The 15,839-nt window shown below is 34.9% G+C and overlaps 1 protein-coding gene across 1 annotated transcript in view; it reads left to right on the forward strand.

Moving 5' to 3' along the window:
* The window catches only part of KIF5B (kinesin family member 5B), a 44,762-nt gene that overhangs the window by 21,788 nt on the left and 7,135 nt on the right, over positions 1-15,839 (forward strand). The window contains exons 11-23 of the mRNA XM_028120913.2: positions 22-170; positions 608-801; positions 1,925-1,993; positions 3,682-3,888; positions 6,442-6,585; positions 10,186-10,374; positions 10,960-11,077; positions 11,625-11,686; positions 11,782-11,891; positions 13,240-13,341; positions 14,658-14,718; positions 14,829-14,900; positions 15,076-15,180. Coding sequence (XP_027976714.1) covers positions 22-170; positions 608-801; positions 1,925-1,993; positions 3,682-3,888; positions 6,442-6,585; positions 10,186-10,374; positions 10,960-11,077; positions 11,625-11,686; positions 11,782-11,891; positions 13,240-13,341; positions 14,658-14,718; positions 14,829-14,900; positions 15,076-15,180 — 1,582 coding nt within the window. The remainder of the gene's footprint in view (positions 1-21; positions 171-607; positions 802-1,924; positions 1,994-3,681; positions 3,889-6,441; positions 6,586-10,185; positions 10,375-10,959; positions 11,078-11,624; positions 11,687-11,781; positions 11,892-13,239; positions 13,342-14,657; positions 14,719-14,828; positions 14,901-15,075; positions 15,181-15,839) is intronic.

The raw sequence follows: 15,839 nt of genomic DNA on the forward strand, positions 1-15,839 counted from the left end.
TCCTGCAATTATTTCTCTTAGGGCCAAAACAATTAAGAACACGGTTTGTGTAAATGTAGAATTAACTGCAGAACAGTGGAAAAAGAAATATGAAAGAGAAAAGGAAAAAAATAAGACCCTGCGGAACACCATTCAGTGGCTTGAAAATGAACTCAACCGATGGCGTAATGGTAATACTTTATGAATATGTCATTTTGAGTTTGTTGAATATGAATGTAAAACTATTTTATAAATTTGAGACTTTGTTATGAACATAAAAATAACAAACCATATCCATTTTTACTTTTTAAGCATTAGGGATCCTCAATTAAAAATGAATAAAATCTTTTAAATTCTGGTTTTACCTGAAATAATAAATAGAGGCACAGAGGCCATCTAGAAGCTATAAAAGTCACAGATGCCAAGGTTCCTACAGTAGGGTGGAAGCAATAAAATTTACAAGATTTGGTGACTGGATTTAGAAGATGGTGAGTCAAAAGTAATTGCAGCTTCTCAAATCTCAGGCTGAGCAGATAAGAAAATTGGTGAGAACAGCTGAAATTGAATAAAATTGTAATTCATTTTAGACAGGTGGATGTTTATTAACTATGCTGTTGCCTTATTTTAGGAGAGACAGTGCCTATTGATGAACAGTTTGACAAAGAGAAAGCCAACTTGGAAGCTTTCGCAGTAGACAAGGATATTACTATTACCAATGATAAACCAGCAGCTACGATTGGAGTTACTGGAAACTTTACTGATGCTGAAAGAAGAAAGTGTGAAGAAGAAATTGCTAAATTGTACAAACAACTTGATGACAAGGTAGGTATTTTTCATGTTCTATTTTGTTTTAGAATTTATGACAGGTATTTTTATTTTTAATTTTAATGTTACAGGTTCAGGGGACCTATATACATCTTCCTTGGTTTCTGTTAACCTTTTGAAAATCACTGTAAAGTTGACCCTCAAATAACACTGGTTTGAACTGCATGGGTCCACTTAGATGTGGATTTTTAAAATAAATACGGTACAATAATATATTTTTCTTATGATTTTAATAACATTTTTTTCCTCTAGCTTATTGTATTATAAAAATACCATATACAATACATTAACAAAAAAATATGTATTAATTGTTTATTGGTAAGCCTTCCATTCAACAGCAGGCTAGCAACAGTTAAGCTTTTGGGAAGTCAGAAGTTGTATGTGGATCTTTAACTCTGTTGGCGGGGTGGAGGGTCAGCGTCCCTAACCCTCACATTGTTCAAGGGTCATCTATATTAATAAAAAATATAAAATCACAATTTCTGTTTCTGTACAGAAACTATGAGACATAAATATTTTTCTTTATTTTTCTTTTTTAAAAGAATTTTTGAAAGAAAATTGGGACATTGGGTCATTGGAGAGCCTTAATGAAATGATTTCTTAGAATCAGGGATCTAAGGACTCAATAATAAAGGTGATGCAGGAGATTAGAGAGGGAATAAAATAAAGTGCAAATAGTGTTTTCCTGCTTTGATCATGTCAGTCAGTAGTGTGAAAAATAAATTATGAACCGGATAGAGAGGAAGGGGAAAACAAGAACAGTAAAGAGACTAGGAGTAATAGCTCTGGTTTGGTTTTAGGTGATGTTTTATATGTATTTTAAGCAGATACGGCAAGTTTGGAGTAGCTGCATGGCTATTATTTTCAATAATAGAATTAAACATTTAAATTAATAGTTTTTATAAACATGGACTTTTTAATTGTGTGATGTTACAATTATTAATTGAAAGAAGTCCCATCTCTTTCAGCATTTTTCTAGGAAACTGAAATAAGCTATGTTGAATTTAGAGAAACAGTTTTGAAATATTTTGGTCGGGGGGAATAGTAATCTTACAATTTGTGTTAGAAAACACAATCAGGTTGTGAGCTACTCTGTTAACTAATTACTTTAAAATTCTAGGATGAGGAAATTAATCAACAGAGCCAATTGGTAGAGAAACTGAAGACACAAATGTTGGATCAAGAAGAGGTAAGTTGAATACCTTACATGCTGCTTTCAGAAAAGCTTTATAGTTTGTCACTATTATTTAAACATAAAAGATGAACCTACAGAGCTCAGAATATACTGGAGTACCTTTACAAATTTTCTTAATATGCCTGTGCTTCACTGTGGATATGATACATCATATGGATTGAAATAAAGATGGACTTCCTCTTAAGGTCTTTCTTTTTTCAGTTTGAGTTATATCTAACTGGAGGGGAGAGGAAGCTTTTCTCAGTATTTATTCTTTAATATGCTTCTACTGGACTTTTTAAACTCTGTCTTCCACTTTCCTTGCTTGAAGTAGAGTGCTGTTTTATCTCCTTATTCTCCCCAAAACATGTCTTACTAATTCTTGAGAAAGACTCATTACACTGGGCTGGGATAACTTTAGACTGTCCCTCCCTTTATGAAGAGTATTTCCACATATAAGTGAAGGAAGAAATGTTAAAAACACAATGTTTTATTGTCAACTCGTTCACTTATACACACAGATACAGGTTTAAAGGGATGATTTAAGAAAGAAGATAACTGATTTCTGAATTGCTTGGATCTGTCTTTAATTGTATAATTTAAAGTATGACTCACTGTGGGAATGATAATGTCAGTGAATGAAACATTTTTTACTCCTCTCACCATGTCTGTTTCATCGAACCTGTTCATTTTTGCCTTCTTTACTTTCATGTTTCTCTTCTCTAGTAGATTTTCACCTAGTTTGGACTCTCAGTTTACCTTATCTGGCAGAGCAGGGGGATAATTAAAAAATGGTTTTTCATTTAAGGTTTGTTTTGGAGATGGGGGCAAAAGATTATACAGCTTCAATAAAGAAGAGATAGCCACCATCAACCACCTTAATCCTGGTCACATCATCTTTGTATTTCAATTATAGCATGTTTTCTCAAAAGGGTCACTAGTAACATTTACACAATTCTTCATTATAATATTCTGTGCTGTGTGTTATAGGACATTTAGCATGCGTGGCCCCTACTTCTAAGTGCCATTTGCATTCTGCTCCATTAGAAGTACTCCTGCAAATTTCCGGATGCCCCTCCCTACATAAAAGCCACTGACCCTAAATGATTGCAGTATTCTCCTGACTAGTCTCTTGGCTTCTCTACAGTTCAAATTTTATATGTTGATACTAAGTTTTCCTGAGGCATAGCTCAGGTGCCACCCCTTTTCTTTTTGACCAAAGAAAATCTAAACCTTTAAGCATGTCTTCTAAACATCTACTGATTTCTTTTTCTATGCTCATTATTCATGAAGCTAGTATGCCTTTTCTTTCTATTACATTAATTTGCACAAGACTAAAATTTGCCAATTTTAGCCACCTTCTTCATGAATAACTTACAGAAATACCCTCTTGTTTTAAATACTACCAAGCACTCTGTCATGTCCTGTTCCTCCTTTATGGCTCTTAATTAACATTCCATCTTGTATTGCATCTATTTATGTACCTTTGTTTCTTCTAGATTCCTCAAAGTCTTTTTTTTTTTTTAATTTTCTTGCTGTCTCCCACAGTGTCTAGCACAGTGCCTGCATATAGTAGTCAGTAAATCTGTTGAATGAATAAATGTTCACACAGTTAATAGCATCCACATTTTACTCTGAGTTTAGCATATAGATTTTTTAAACCTGTATACCTTATAAAAACCTGTATACTTTATTTCATGTAGCTTTTGGCATCTACCAGAAGGGATCAAGATAATATGCAAGCTGAACTGAATCGCCTGCAAGCAGAAAATGATGCCTCTAAAGAAGAAGTAAAAGAAGTTTTGCAAGCCTTAGAGGAACTTGCTGTCAATTATGATCAGAAGTCTCAGGAAGTTGAAGATAAAACTAAGGAATATGAATTGCTTAGTGATGAACTAAATCAGAAATCGGTAGGATATAATTCTGTTTTCTTAATATTTTAGTACAAATTTTCTTAATTGAAATTAAGTAACTTCTTTCTGGTAAGCTCAATACTGAGAGTATCCATTCATAAGGAATTCTTTTTTTTTTTTTTTTTTTAAGATTTTATTTATTTGACAGAGCGAGAGCAGGAACACAAGCAGGGGGAGTGGGAGAGGAAGTAGCAGGCTTCCCGCTGAGCAGGGAGCCTGATGTGGGGGTCGATCCCAGGACCCTGGGATCATGACCTGAGCTGAAGGCAGATGCTTAACGACTGAGCTACCCAGATGCCCCCATTCATAAGTAATTCTAAGCCTCAACTTCACTTTGTCCTGTATATAAAACCTTACAGGTGAAGGAAGAGGGTTCTTTTAGTTCCTGAAGGTCTATTAAAAGGTAATTAAAATGCCATTTGAAGACTTTTTGCTATTCCTAATACTCTAATGTTAAAGGGAAAATAAGTTAACTTCTAGTTGCTCAAGAATGTTATTAGATGATTGTTCAAAGTGTAAATAAGAAATGCACATAAAAATAAGAGAAAGCTATACAACCTCATATAACTTGGGTTTTGTTTACTGTTACATTCCCAGCCCCTGGAGTAGAGCCTCCCTAACACAACATAGAAGGCTCTTCCTTGTGATTCTGCAATAGATAAGGATCTTTATTAGTTATCGTTGCAATAAACAGGATTTGCCACCCTCCTAGAGTGATGCCAAAGGTAGTATATAACTGATTGCAACTGCTATACTTGCAGCATCATTATGGATGAGCTTTCTCTCTCTTTCTTTTTAAAGATTTTATTTATTATTTGACAGAGAGACACAGCAAGAGAGGGAACATAAGCAGGGGGAGTTGGAGAGGGAGAAGCAGGCTTCCCGCCTTGCAGGGAGCCCGATGTGGGGCTCGATCCCAGGACCCTGGGATCATGACCTGAGCTGAAGGCAGATGCTTAATGGCTGAGCCACCCAGGCGCACATGGATGAGCTCTCTTATTAACGATTTATTACTATCAATACCAACTTCTTGTCCAGAAACCGCATCTAGAGTTGGACTCAGGGTCAGTGTTCACTCCTTATTTCCCTGTCCATGTTCACCTACCTAAAGGAAAGCAGTCAATACTATTTTTAAAGGTTTCTTTCTTTTCTTTCTTTCTTTTTTTTTTTTTTTTGAGTTTCATGCTCCTGATGAGAAATTCATTTTCCCCTATTAATCTCCGAAGTTACAGTTTAATAGCATGGAGATCAAGGTGCCTTTATAACTCTTATGAGTTGCATTATTAGCAAACCTAATTACTGTTTGGAAGAACAATAGGAGTTTCTTACAACTCCATAGCTGTCAGTTGGTCTCCAGTCACCAGTTTCAGTCATTAGGACAGTTGTGTCTGTGTCCCAGTTATGAAACTGAATCTGTCAGCACTACATTGCTAATAGAAGTTAGAAACCTCATAGTGTTCTACATCTTTTTATAAATGTGTACAATATTGCTATTTAGTTGTTAGAGAAAATACCTGGTAGTGATTTAGACATTAAAGCATGATACCTTATGAGACTTGAAGGATAGCACCTGGTATTTCAGATTAAACTGGGTGAAGACACTACTGATACTCAGAAACATAGGGAAATGACCAGAACAAACAACAGACTGAAATGATGGCATCTTTACTAAAAGCAACTGCAATTTTTAATGCAATTTATGGACTTTTGGTCAGTATCTGACCTGTGGTATAATGATTAGTTTTAATGTGGCCAGATTGGGTTGGGCTTTTCAAAATTGTTGTGACTTTGTTGCTGGTAAACCAGCTATTATTTTAAACTTAATTAAACTCAGTAATGCTACTTCATCACTGTTTCCTAGATAATTGCTTGTATCGTAGTATCAAAGTACCAGTAATTATCAGGTGGACTCTTTCCAATGACTATGTATACAGAAAGTAGATAAAGGAAACACACAAACCATCTAGAAAGTTCAGTTCTGCTAACATTATTTTGCCCAGACTCTGTTTCCAAAGATAAGCCATACTGTGGTGATAGAAAATTCAACCTAATTATTTTGAAAGTTTCTCACTTCTAGGCAGAAAACATAACCCAGTCTCAAAAATTAGTGAAATGAGGGGACATCTGGGTGGCTCGGTTGGTTGGGCAGCTGCCTTCGGCTCAGGGTTGTGATCTGGGGTTCCTGGGATGGAGCCCCATGTTGGGCGAGCAGGGAGCCTGCTTCTCCCCCTCCCCCTGCCTGTGCTCTCCTGCTCTCTCTGTCAAATAAATAAATACAATCTTAAAAAATAGTGAAGTGGTACAAACTACCTGCTCTTCATAGAGCATAATATGGCTACTTTACAGAGTCTGTTAGGTCTAAAATATTTTCTAAGTTTGAACTGGGAACTCTTCCAGAACTCAGTAGAACAGTTAGTTCAGAAAACTGAAAGTAGAAACTAATCCTTTTGTGAGTCCTGGAGTCCTGGCTGAAGTGAAATACCTGTCAATATTTGAAGTAATCTTTCATTTAATAGATTTAACTGTGTCTTTTGTTTTGGGTTCTGTTAGGCAACTTTAGCAAGTATAGATGCTGAACTTCAGAAACTTAAGGAAATGACCAACCACCAGAAAAAACGAGCAGCTGAGATGATGGCATCTTTACTAAAAGATCTTGCAGAAATAGGAATTGCTGTAGGGAATAATGACGTAAAGGTAAGTATAATAATGGAATACTAAGTATAATTGTCAGTAGACAACTACTTCTGTTTACTACTTACTTTTTACAAAGTTCTTTTCATACCCATTATCTTATTCACAACAGCAATGTGTGGTAGATGGTATTAACTTCATTTTAAATAGGTGAGGAAAGAGGAAAAGAGTAAGAGGTGCTCAAAAGGCATTCAGTAAGTACCATTTATTTGGATCCCATGTTTGGTTCTTTTCTCTACCATGTAAAGATTTTGCATTTAGAGATTATTAATAAATTACTGTACATGAAATTATGTAACTGGGGCAACAGTGAAGATTAGCTCAGGGAGTAAACTCCTAAATGAATTGGCCTGTGGTTGCTTTTAAATGTTTGAAAAGATAAAAGATGAACACTACTAATTAATTTTTTTAAAGTTTTATTATGAAAAATTTCAGACATATAACAGAGAGAATAATACTGTGAATTTTAGTTACTCATAATCAAAATTTTGCAGTACCTATTTCAACTATACCTTTTTTTCTTCTAATCTTTTTTAGGATACTAACATTGGTTATGTTAGCACTAGGCGTATGATAAGAATAAAAGATTAGTGACCTGGTAAATTTTAAAACAGACCAAAAAAGCAAACTAAGACTCTTAACTGCAAGCACATGTACATAATACGAAAGATTTGTATGTTGCAGTAGGTATTTGTCTGGACCTTTTCTTCTTGATTAAAGCTTAATAATGTAACAAAGAGAATAAACTTACACTAGGGTTTATAGTGACAGCCTACTAAGAATAAGAAGCCCAGTTTAACAAGATTTGAAAATGAAATAAAAGTTTTCAATATGGAGCACACATTCCTTCTGTCAGTTGTTTAAAGCTGCTGTGTGTTGAGACAATTATACATTTCCTAATGTTGGCTCATGCCATTGAGACAAAAGAAAAATGTTAAATACTGGGTGACATACACTCTCTTCACTCTCTTCTCTCTTCAGAATGTTCCATCTGAACATTCTGTATCCTGTTGAGGGTGAACTCATGTGAGATGATAGAGCTATATGGGAATCTTTTGGGATGGAAAAGTAAATTTGCTTCATAGCACTAAACACTAGAGAGGTGTTCAAAATTTGCCTTGTAGATTTGCAGCTTCTTTTTAGAAAAGTCTCCATTTTATGTTCAACTAAGTCTTAATTTAAGTGAAAAAGTGGTAAAGAGAAAAGAGTAGAAAGGGCTTATGTTTAGTGACAGAGCCAGTGATAAACTATAGGATCCTTGACTCCTAGACTGTTTTTTTCACCTTGCAAATAGGTTCTTTTAAAAGAGAATCTATGGATTCTCAATATTTTTGTCATTTGTATATAATTTTTCTCTTAACATCATCATTAAGCACTGCTTGAGCTTTATTAACTTTAGTGTTTTTTATATTATGGTTCACTCTTTGTGTTGTACAGTTAATGGATTTTGACAAATGCATGATACAGAACCACCGTTACAGTATAGTCATATATGTAGAGCAGTCACCTCCCTTACAAATCCCTTGTGCTTTTTACCCTATTAATCCCTCTCCCCTGAACAACATCCAGTGATCTTTTCACTATCTGTATAGTTTTGCTTCCAAAACACCACATGGTTGGAATCATACAGTATTTGTCCTTTTCAAACTGGCTTAATTTTCTTAGCAACATGCATTTAAGTCATTTCATGGCTTGATAGCTCATTTCTTTTATCACCAAATATTCCACTGTGTATGTGTACCACTTTATCCGTTCATCTATCAAGGGCCATCTTGGTTACTTACAGTCTTTGGCAGCTGCACATAAAGCCGCTATAAACATTCATGTGCAAATTTTCCTGTGGGCATAACTTTTGAATTCAGCTGGGTAAAAATACGTAGGAGCATGATTGCTAGATCATATGTTAAGTGTTAGCTTTGTAAGAAACCCCCAGGGTGGCTATAGCATTTTGTATTCCAACCAGCATTTTGTATTCCAACCAGCTCTTGTTACTTCACATCCTCACAAGTATTTGATGTCATCAGTTTTTTGGTTTGAGATATATAGTGTTATCTCAATGCAGTGGGATTGTTTGTTTTCTTATCTTGAGTTTTAAAGAGATCTCTATGATTTAGGTAGCAGTTCTTTACAGATAAGTGTTTTGCAAATATTCCTCCCAGTCTGTGGCTGTCTTTTCATTCTCTTATCAGTGTCTTTTACAGAGCAGAAGTTTTTAATTTTAATAAAGCGCAGTTTACAAATTTTTTCTTTTCAGGATTGCATTTTTGGCATTGCGTCTAAAACTCATCTCCAAACCCAGAGTCACCTAGATTTTCTCCTGTGTTTTGGAGGTTTTTGGTTTTATATTTACATTTAGGTCAGTGATCCACTTGGAGTTAATTTTTCTTTTTTCTGCAAGATATAATAAGGTCTGTCAAGCTTCGTTATTTTACGTGTGGTTGGATAGTTTTTCTATTACGGCTTATTAAAAAAACTGCTTTGTCCATTGAATTGCCTTTGCCCCTTTGTCAGAGATCAAACGACTATATTTGTGTGTGTCTGTTCCCAGGCTCTATTCTGTTCCAATTACTGTCTGTTCTTTTGTCAGTACCATACCATCTTGATTACTCTAGCTTTATAATTAAGTCTTGAAGTTGAGTAGTCAGTCCTCTGACTTTGTTGTTCTTTAGTAGTGTTTGGCTCTTCAAGGTTTTTTGCCTTTCTATTTAAACTTTAGAGTCTGTTGATACCATAAAGTAAACTTGCAGGGATTTTGATTAAGATTATGTTAAATCCATAGATCAAGCTGGGAAGAACTGACATCTGAGTCTTTTTATCCGTGAATATGGAATATCTCCCATTTATTTAGTTCTTCATTGATTTCTTTTGTCATACTGATTTTATACTTACTGTATTACATTTATGCCTAAGTATTTCTTTTTTCTTTTCATTCTTATGTCTGTGCCACTGTGTTTTTAGTTTCACCTTCTCTTGTTCATAGCTGGTATAGGAATGTGACTTTCATATGTTAATCTTGTATTTTGCATTGTTAACTATAATGGCTTAATAGTTCTAGGAGTTGGTTTTTCTTTTTGTTTTGTTTTTGTTTTTAAACAATTATATCCTCAGCAAGCAAAGACAGTCTTATTTCTTCCTTCTCAAGCTCCACTTAATTTTGACACTGAATACTGTACTGGAATTTTGTAATGAAACTTAAGGAATGTATAGTCACCACGGTTCTTCTTTGTCGAGCTTAAAAGTCATCCTTTCTCTGCCCCTAATCATCATTATTTGTTTAGTTTTAAACTGGGCTTACATATGATTAGCAATGAAGAGGAAATCTAAAAACTGAAAGAGGCAGATGTCATCAGTTTGTTTTAGGTTGCATTTGTTGTTTTCCCTTGTAAGCATGTATTAACATTAAGTTTTAGAAAATAAGGAAGGCAAAAATTAAGCTAAGTTTTACTTGCCCTTTATTAAGAATAATATTTAATAAAGAAAAACTCCATACTTCTTATGAATATCAGGTAATACTTATTTTGTTAAAAGATTTTGCAGTCGAATTGGGTTAACCACAAATGACATTTTTGTTTTTAATTTTTAATTTTTTAATTTTTTTTACAGCAGCCTGAGGGAACTGGCATGATAGATGAAGAGTTCACTGTTGCAAGGCTCTACATTAGCAAAATGAAGTCAGAAGTAAAAACAATGGTAAAACGCTGCAAACAGTTAGAAAGCACACAAACTGAGAGCAACAAAAAAATGGAAGAAAATGAAAAGGAGTTAGCAGCATGCCAGCTTCGTATCTCTCAAGTATGTATTACAGAGCAAAGTTTCTTCATTTTTTGAATAGCCATGTATACATTTCATTGATAGTAAAAATTTTAAGGAAAACGACCTTTGGGGTTTTTTGGGTAACAGTAAAAAGGTTAATTCAATTAGTTTTTCCTAGGTTCGCTGCAGTATGATATGAGTGAATTTAATTGGGTTATATTTACTGACATGTGTATGTTACACATAGAAATTTACTAGAAAGATGTGACTGATTTGGCTATTGAAAACTCTAGAAGAATTCTAGGGTAGACAACTGTGGAACCAGCTTGCTGGCTTTGGCAACTGAATGGATGAGGCCATTCACCAAGATAGGAGTTGTAGAAGTAGGGAAAGAGAATATTGTTAGATGGAGATACTAGTAAGAGTATCTCATAGATCAGCCTTCAGTACCTTAGTTTGCAAGTGTTATAAGCTATGTAGGGGACCGTTTCATTAATTAATTTCTTTATCATTATAATATATGCTTAGACATACAGAGAAGACCTAACTTTCAAATTATCCTTAAGAACAAAATGTGTGCATGAGATTTTTTTGCACTTCATATCAGTTTATTTTTCTCAAAAGCATGAAGCCAAAATAAAATCATTGACTGAATACCTTCAAAATGTGGAGCAAAAGAAAAGACAGCTAGAAGAATCTGTTGATTCCCTCAGTGAGGAACTAGTCCAGCTTCGAGCACAAGGTATTAGCTTTTGATTTTTTATGAGTTCTACCTATATTAAGTCTTTCTTTAGTATAATTGTAGTAAACTTATATTCACACGGATAGAGAATAGTAGGAATATGGATAACTTAGAACATAAATAATATATTTTAAAATGGTTTTAAAACCTGTTTTTGAAATTGTGTTTGAATATGGAAGTGGCCAATCTAGGAATTTCCCACAAAGTTATGAGGGGGGTTGTGTGTGTGTGTGTGTGAGTGAATCTTAACATAGGGGATGTAGAAAGCTATCTTAGTCCCTACCATGGCCTAACCCATCTGTTCCAGGATTAGGCAAAGAAAATAAAGGAAACAATAATATCAACACAAAGAATTTAACTGTATTATTAGTATTATTAGTAAACATGTTCTGAGCTAGGAGAGCAAGATTTACTATGTAGCATTTAGATAATTTAAAGTCAAGTACTGCTAAGCAACAGATCCCTCATAAAACCTATTTGCTCCTTGGTTTATAGGAAGAACTTTAAGGCTTATTTCTTCTCCTGTTTTCTCTCTCTACCCAAACAGAGAAAGTACATGAGATGGAAAAGGAGCACTTAAATAAGGTTCAGACTGCAAATGAAGTTAAGGCAAGTTTGATGTAACATTGGATTCTAATGACTTTAATCCATTATTCTTAATCATGATTAATCTGATTTAAATCCTTTTCCCCCAATAACTTTAGCAAGCGGTTGAACAGCAGATCCAGAGCCACAGAGAAACACATCAAAAACAGATTAGTAGTTTGAGAGATGAAGTTGAGGCGAAAGAAAAACTCATCACTGATCTTCAAGAGTAAGTATACTTTTTTTCCCTCTGAGATATTAGAAACTAACTCAGGAAGATTGACTATTTAGCAAGAGGAAATAATAGATTACTGATGGACAATATATCCTTTTAGAAACCTGAATTTTTCGGGCGCCTGGGTGGCTCAGTCATTAAGCGTCTACCTTCGGCTCAGGTCATGATCCCAGGGTCCTGGGATCAAGTCCCGCATCGGGCTCCCTGCTCTGCGGGAGGCCTGCTTCTCCTTCTCCCACTCCCCCTGCTTGTGTTCCCTCTCGCTGTGTCTCTCTCTCTCTGTCAAATAAATAAATAAAATCTTTAAAAAAAAAAAAAAACCTGAATTTTTCATTGAAATTATCATTTTGACTTGAATGTCAAGAATCTTTTCACTTGCTAGTGTGACTTCTAAGTTCTAGCTGAAATTTTTAAAAATTGGGCACCTGGGTGGCTCGGTTGAGCGTCTGCCTTCGGCTCAGTTCACGATCTCAGGGCCCTGGGATTGAGCCCCATGTTGGGCTCCCTGCTCAGTGGGGAGTATGCTTCTCTCTCTCACTCTCCCTCTCTCTCTCTCAAATAAATAAAATCTTTAAAAAAAAAATAAGTTTTAAAAATTAACTTCTTTTTTTAAAAAAATTTTTCTTTAAAGATTGTATTTATTTATTTGAGAGAGAGAGCACATGAGGGGGGAGGGTCAGAGGGAGAAGCAGACTCCCTGCCGAGCAGGGAGCCCAATGCGGGACTCGATCCCGGGACTCCAGGATCATGACTGAGCCGAAGGCAGTCGCTTAACCAACTGAGCCACCCAGGCGCCCCTTTTTAAAAATTTCTTAACAGAGAAAAACTTTTGGAAATTGTGGGGTTTAGAAGGTTGGGTTTTTTTTTTTAATTTTTATTTTATTTTAATTCGAGAAATTCTAATAGTTGTATTCTTGGTTTTTCTAGAAGACATTTTATCTATTTCCATAGCCATAGGCATACATAGCCCAGAATTTATAGAAATTGGAGGTCTGCAACTAAATCATGATTTGAGTAAGAACCAGAAGAGAGTAACAAAAGATGATGACAAATTTTAATATGGGGGGTCTTAATGCTAATACCTTAATGATAAATACAGAATGAGATTCATGGTTTCAAACCAAAATATAAAAAGTATTTTATGACTGAAAGTAGCCAGGTTCTCTTCCTTTCTTTTCTTCCACTACGGGGACAGGATAACAGGTGGTCTTGAGTATTTCAAGAGTGAAATTTTAGAATTTAAGAATTTGAAAAAATGTCAGTGGTGCCATTCAAAAAAATGGTATTGTGTTGTGGTTTTTTTTGATACTGATACTGTGTTATGTTTTTTTTCTTTTGTCAGCCAAAACCAGAAAATGATGTTAGAGCAGGAACGTCTGAGAGTAGAGCATGAGAAGTTGAAAGCTACAGATCAGGAAAAGAGCAGAAAACTACATGAACTTACGTGAGTAAATGTTTTAATTCAAGTTTAAAAATAAAAACTTAGAGGGGCCTGAGTGGCTCAGTCAGTTAAGTGTCTACTTTCATCTTAGGTCATGATCCCAGGATCCTGGGATCAAGCCCTGCGTCAGGCTCCCTGCTTCTCCCTCTGCCTGCCACTCCTCCTGCTTGTGCTCTTTCTTTTTTTTTTTTTTATTAAAGATTTTATTTATTTATTTATTTGACAGAAACACAGCGAGAGAGGGAACACAAGCAGGGGGAGTGGGAGAGGGAGAAGTAGGCTTCCCACCAAGCAGGGAGCCCGATGCGGGGCTCGATCCCAGGACCCTGGGATCATGACCTGAGCTGAAGGCAGACGCTTAACAACTGAGCCACCTAGGCGCCCCTGCTTGTGCTTTTTATCTCACTGTGTCTCTCTCAAATAAATAAAATCTAAAAGAATAAATAAGAGGATTCCAGGCATTGTTCTTGGTTGTATCCAGTGGACACATTTTTAAGTTTGTGTAGACTAAAGGGTATTTTTCTTAAACCTTCTGAGTTAGTTTAATATATACCTTAAAATTTGCAATATATTGTCTTGTACTTAAGTGAAAGCAAGATCCTGTATTCTTCACTGATGGTAGGTTCAGATTTCTGTGTATTAACCTGCTTGCTATTTCTTTGCCACCACATTATTCATTAGAAAAATAGACCTTAAATGACATTAAGTCATTGAGAAGATTTCGGGATCTGCCACCAAAACTGACTTTTTGTGAAATTTGATCTGGGATAAAAGAACATTATTGTTTCAGCCTTGTCTTTTGAACAGAAGTTTTCACCATTTACTTTTCCTAACATACTGAGTATAGTCAGTACTCAGTTTTCTAGAATCTTAGCAAGTAGAAAACTCATGATTATAACTTTTCACATCTTGAATTTATGAGAGATGATTTATAAATGGAATTGCTGTTATTAGAATGGTCACATGTCAGGACCATTTCAGAGTTGGTTTTATATAAACTCTGCCGAATCTCAACCATAGGTCTATTTAGAATAATTTTAATATAAAATACATAAAATGTTTTAGTCTTCAATAATTTATAATTCCCAGTTAATCAGAATTATTTTTGGATAAATAGTAGTGTGTTCTGTGTGGCATATTCTAAAATATGAGAACCACTCCTTCCTTATTCTTTGAATTCTGCTACATTTTATCTCTTCCACTGCTATAGTTTTTTTTTCTAACAAACTGTAAATTTAGGAGATTATGTATTTATTTGAAAATAAAACTATAACTTCATGGAATCAGAGTTGAAAATATGTGTATATTCTGCTGTTTAGAGTCATGCAAGATAGACGAGAACAAGCAAGACAAGACTTGAAGGGCTTGGAAGAGACAGTGGTAAGAAAAGCTTGAAAATAAATAAGATAGTGGGATGTTTAATGGGTTTCCCCTTGGTTATACTAAATATTTAAAGACCAAATTCCAAAAACTGCTGTTCTTACTTCAAGGCAAAAGAACTTCAGACTTTACACAACCTGCGGAAGCTTTTTGTTCAGGACCTGGCCACCAGAGTTAAAAAGGTAATAAGATAATACTGAGGTGGGTATTTATATAAATGGTGCTTACTCTGTCTAATTACTTACATTTGTAAGTGAAGTAATTTTACATTGTCATAACAATTTTCACGTAGTTAAGGTTAGATTTTTTTTTTAACTTTTAATGTTTTCATAGTATTCACTGACCTTCTTTTCTTAGAGTGCTGAGATCGATTCTGATGACACTGGAGGCAGTGCTGCTCAAAAGCAAAAGATCTCCTTTCTTGAAAATAATCTTGAACAACTCACTAAAGTGCACAAACAGGTATATAAAGAATCTATTTTATGATAGCTGCAACATTATAAGAAAAAAATTGAGGAGTGGTGTTTGACTATTTCAGAGGCCTAAGGAATTTTCATACCCTGAGCTGTTCCATTATTTTATCTAGCAATTACATAAATAAATCGCTAGCAGTTTTTAGGGGAGCTAATTGGGAGTTATCAAGAGGCCAGTGAAAATGGGCATTATTTATTTTCTAGGATTTTAGGTTTGTCAGTTTTTCTCATTTATTATTCATGATAATTTTTAAATCTTCAGTAGATAGGACTATGCAGTTAAAATACAATCTTTTTTTGTCTTTTGTCATTTAATGCCCCGGAGTGTGAAATACATAAAATAATGAGGCAGTTCATTTTTTTAAAAAATTAGTACTTCTTGTGTGGGTCTTTTCTGTTGTTGTTGTTTGCTTTTTTGTGGCTTGATATGTGATTTAATTATTTTTAAAGTTTCTTAGCATACTAAATTGTACATCTTTGTTAGTATAAATGTGATGTTTGTACAAGAGTAAAGGGAATTTTAGCCCTTTTTGCTTTCCACACTTATTTTAACACTTAAAATGGTATTTACCAGATTCGTACCTTACCGGAGAGACCTAACACTGTGTTACAGCTTATTGTCATTGCCTACTGGGGAGACAGAATAAT

Source organism: Eumetopias jubatus, unplaced genomic scaffold (genome assembly GCF_037043125.1).
Source record: "Eumetopias jubatus isolate StellerSeaLion01/CBP00866 unplaced genomic scaffold, mEumJub1_p1.0 scaffold_8, whole genome shotgun sequence".
Lineage (NCBI taxonomy): Eukaryota > Metazoa > Chordata > Mammalia > Carnivora > Otariidae > Eumetopias > Eumetopias jubatus.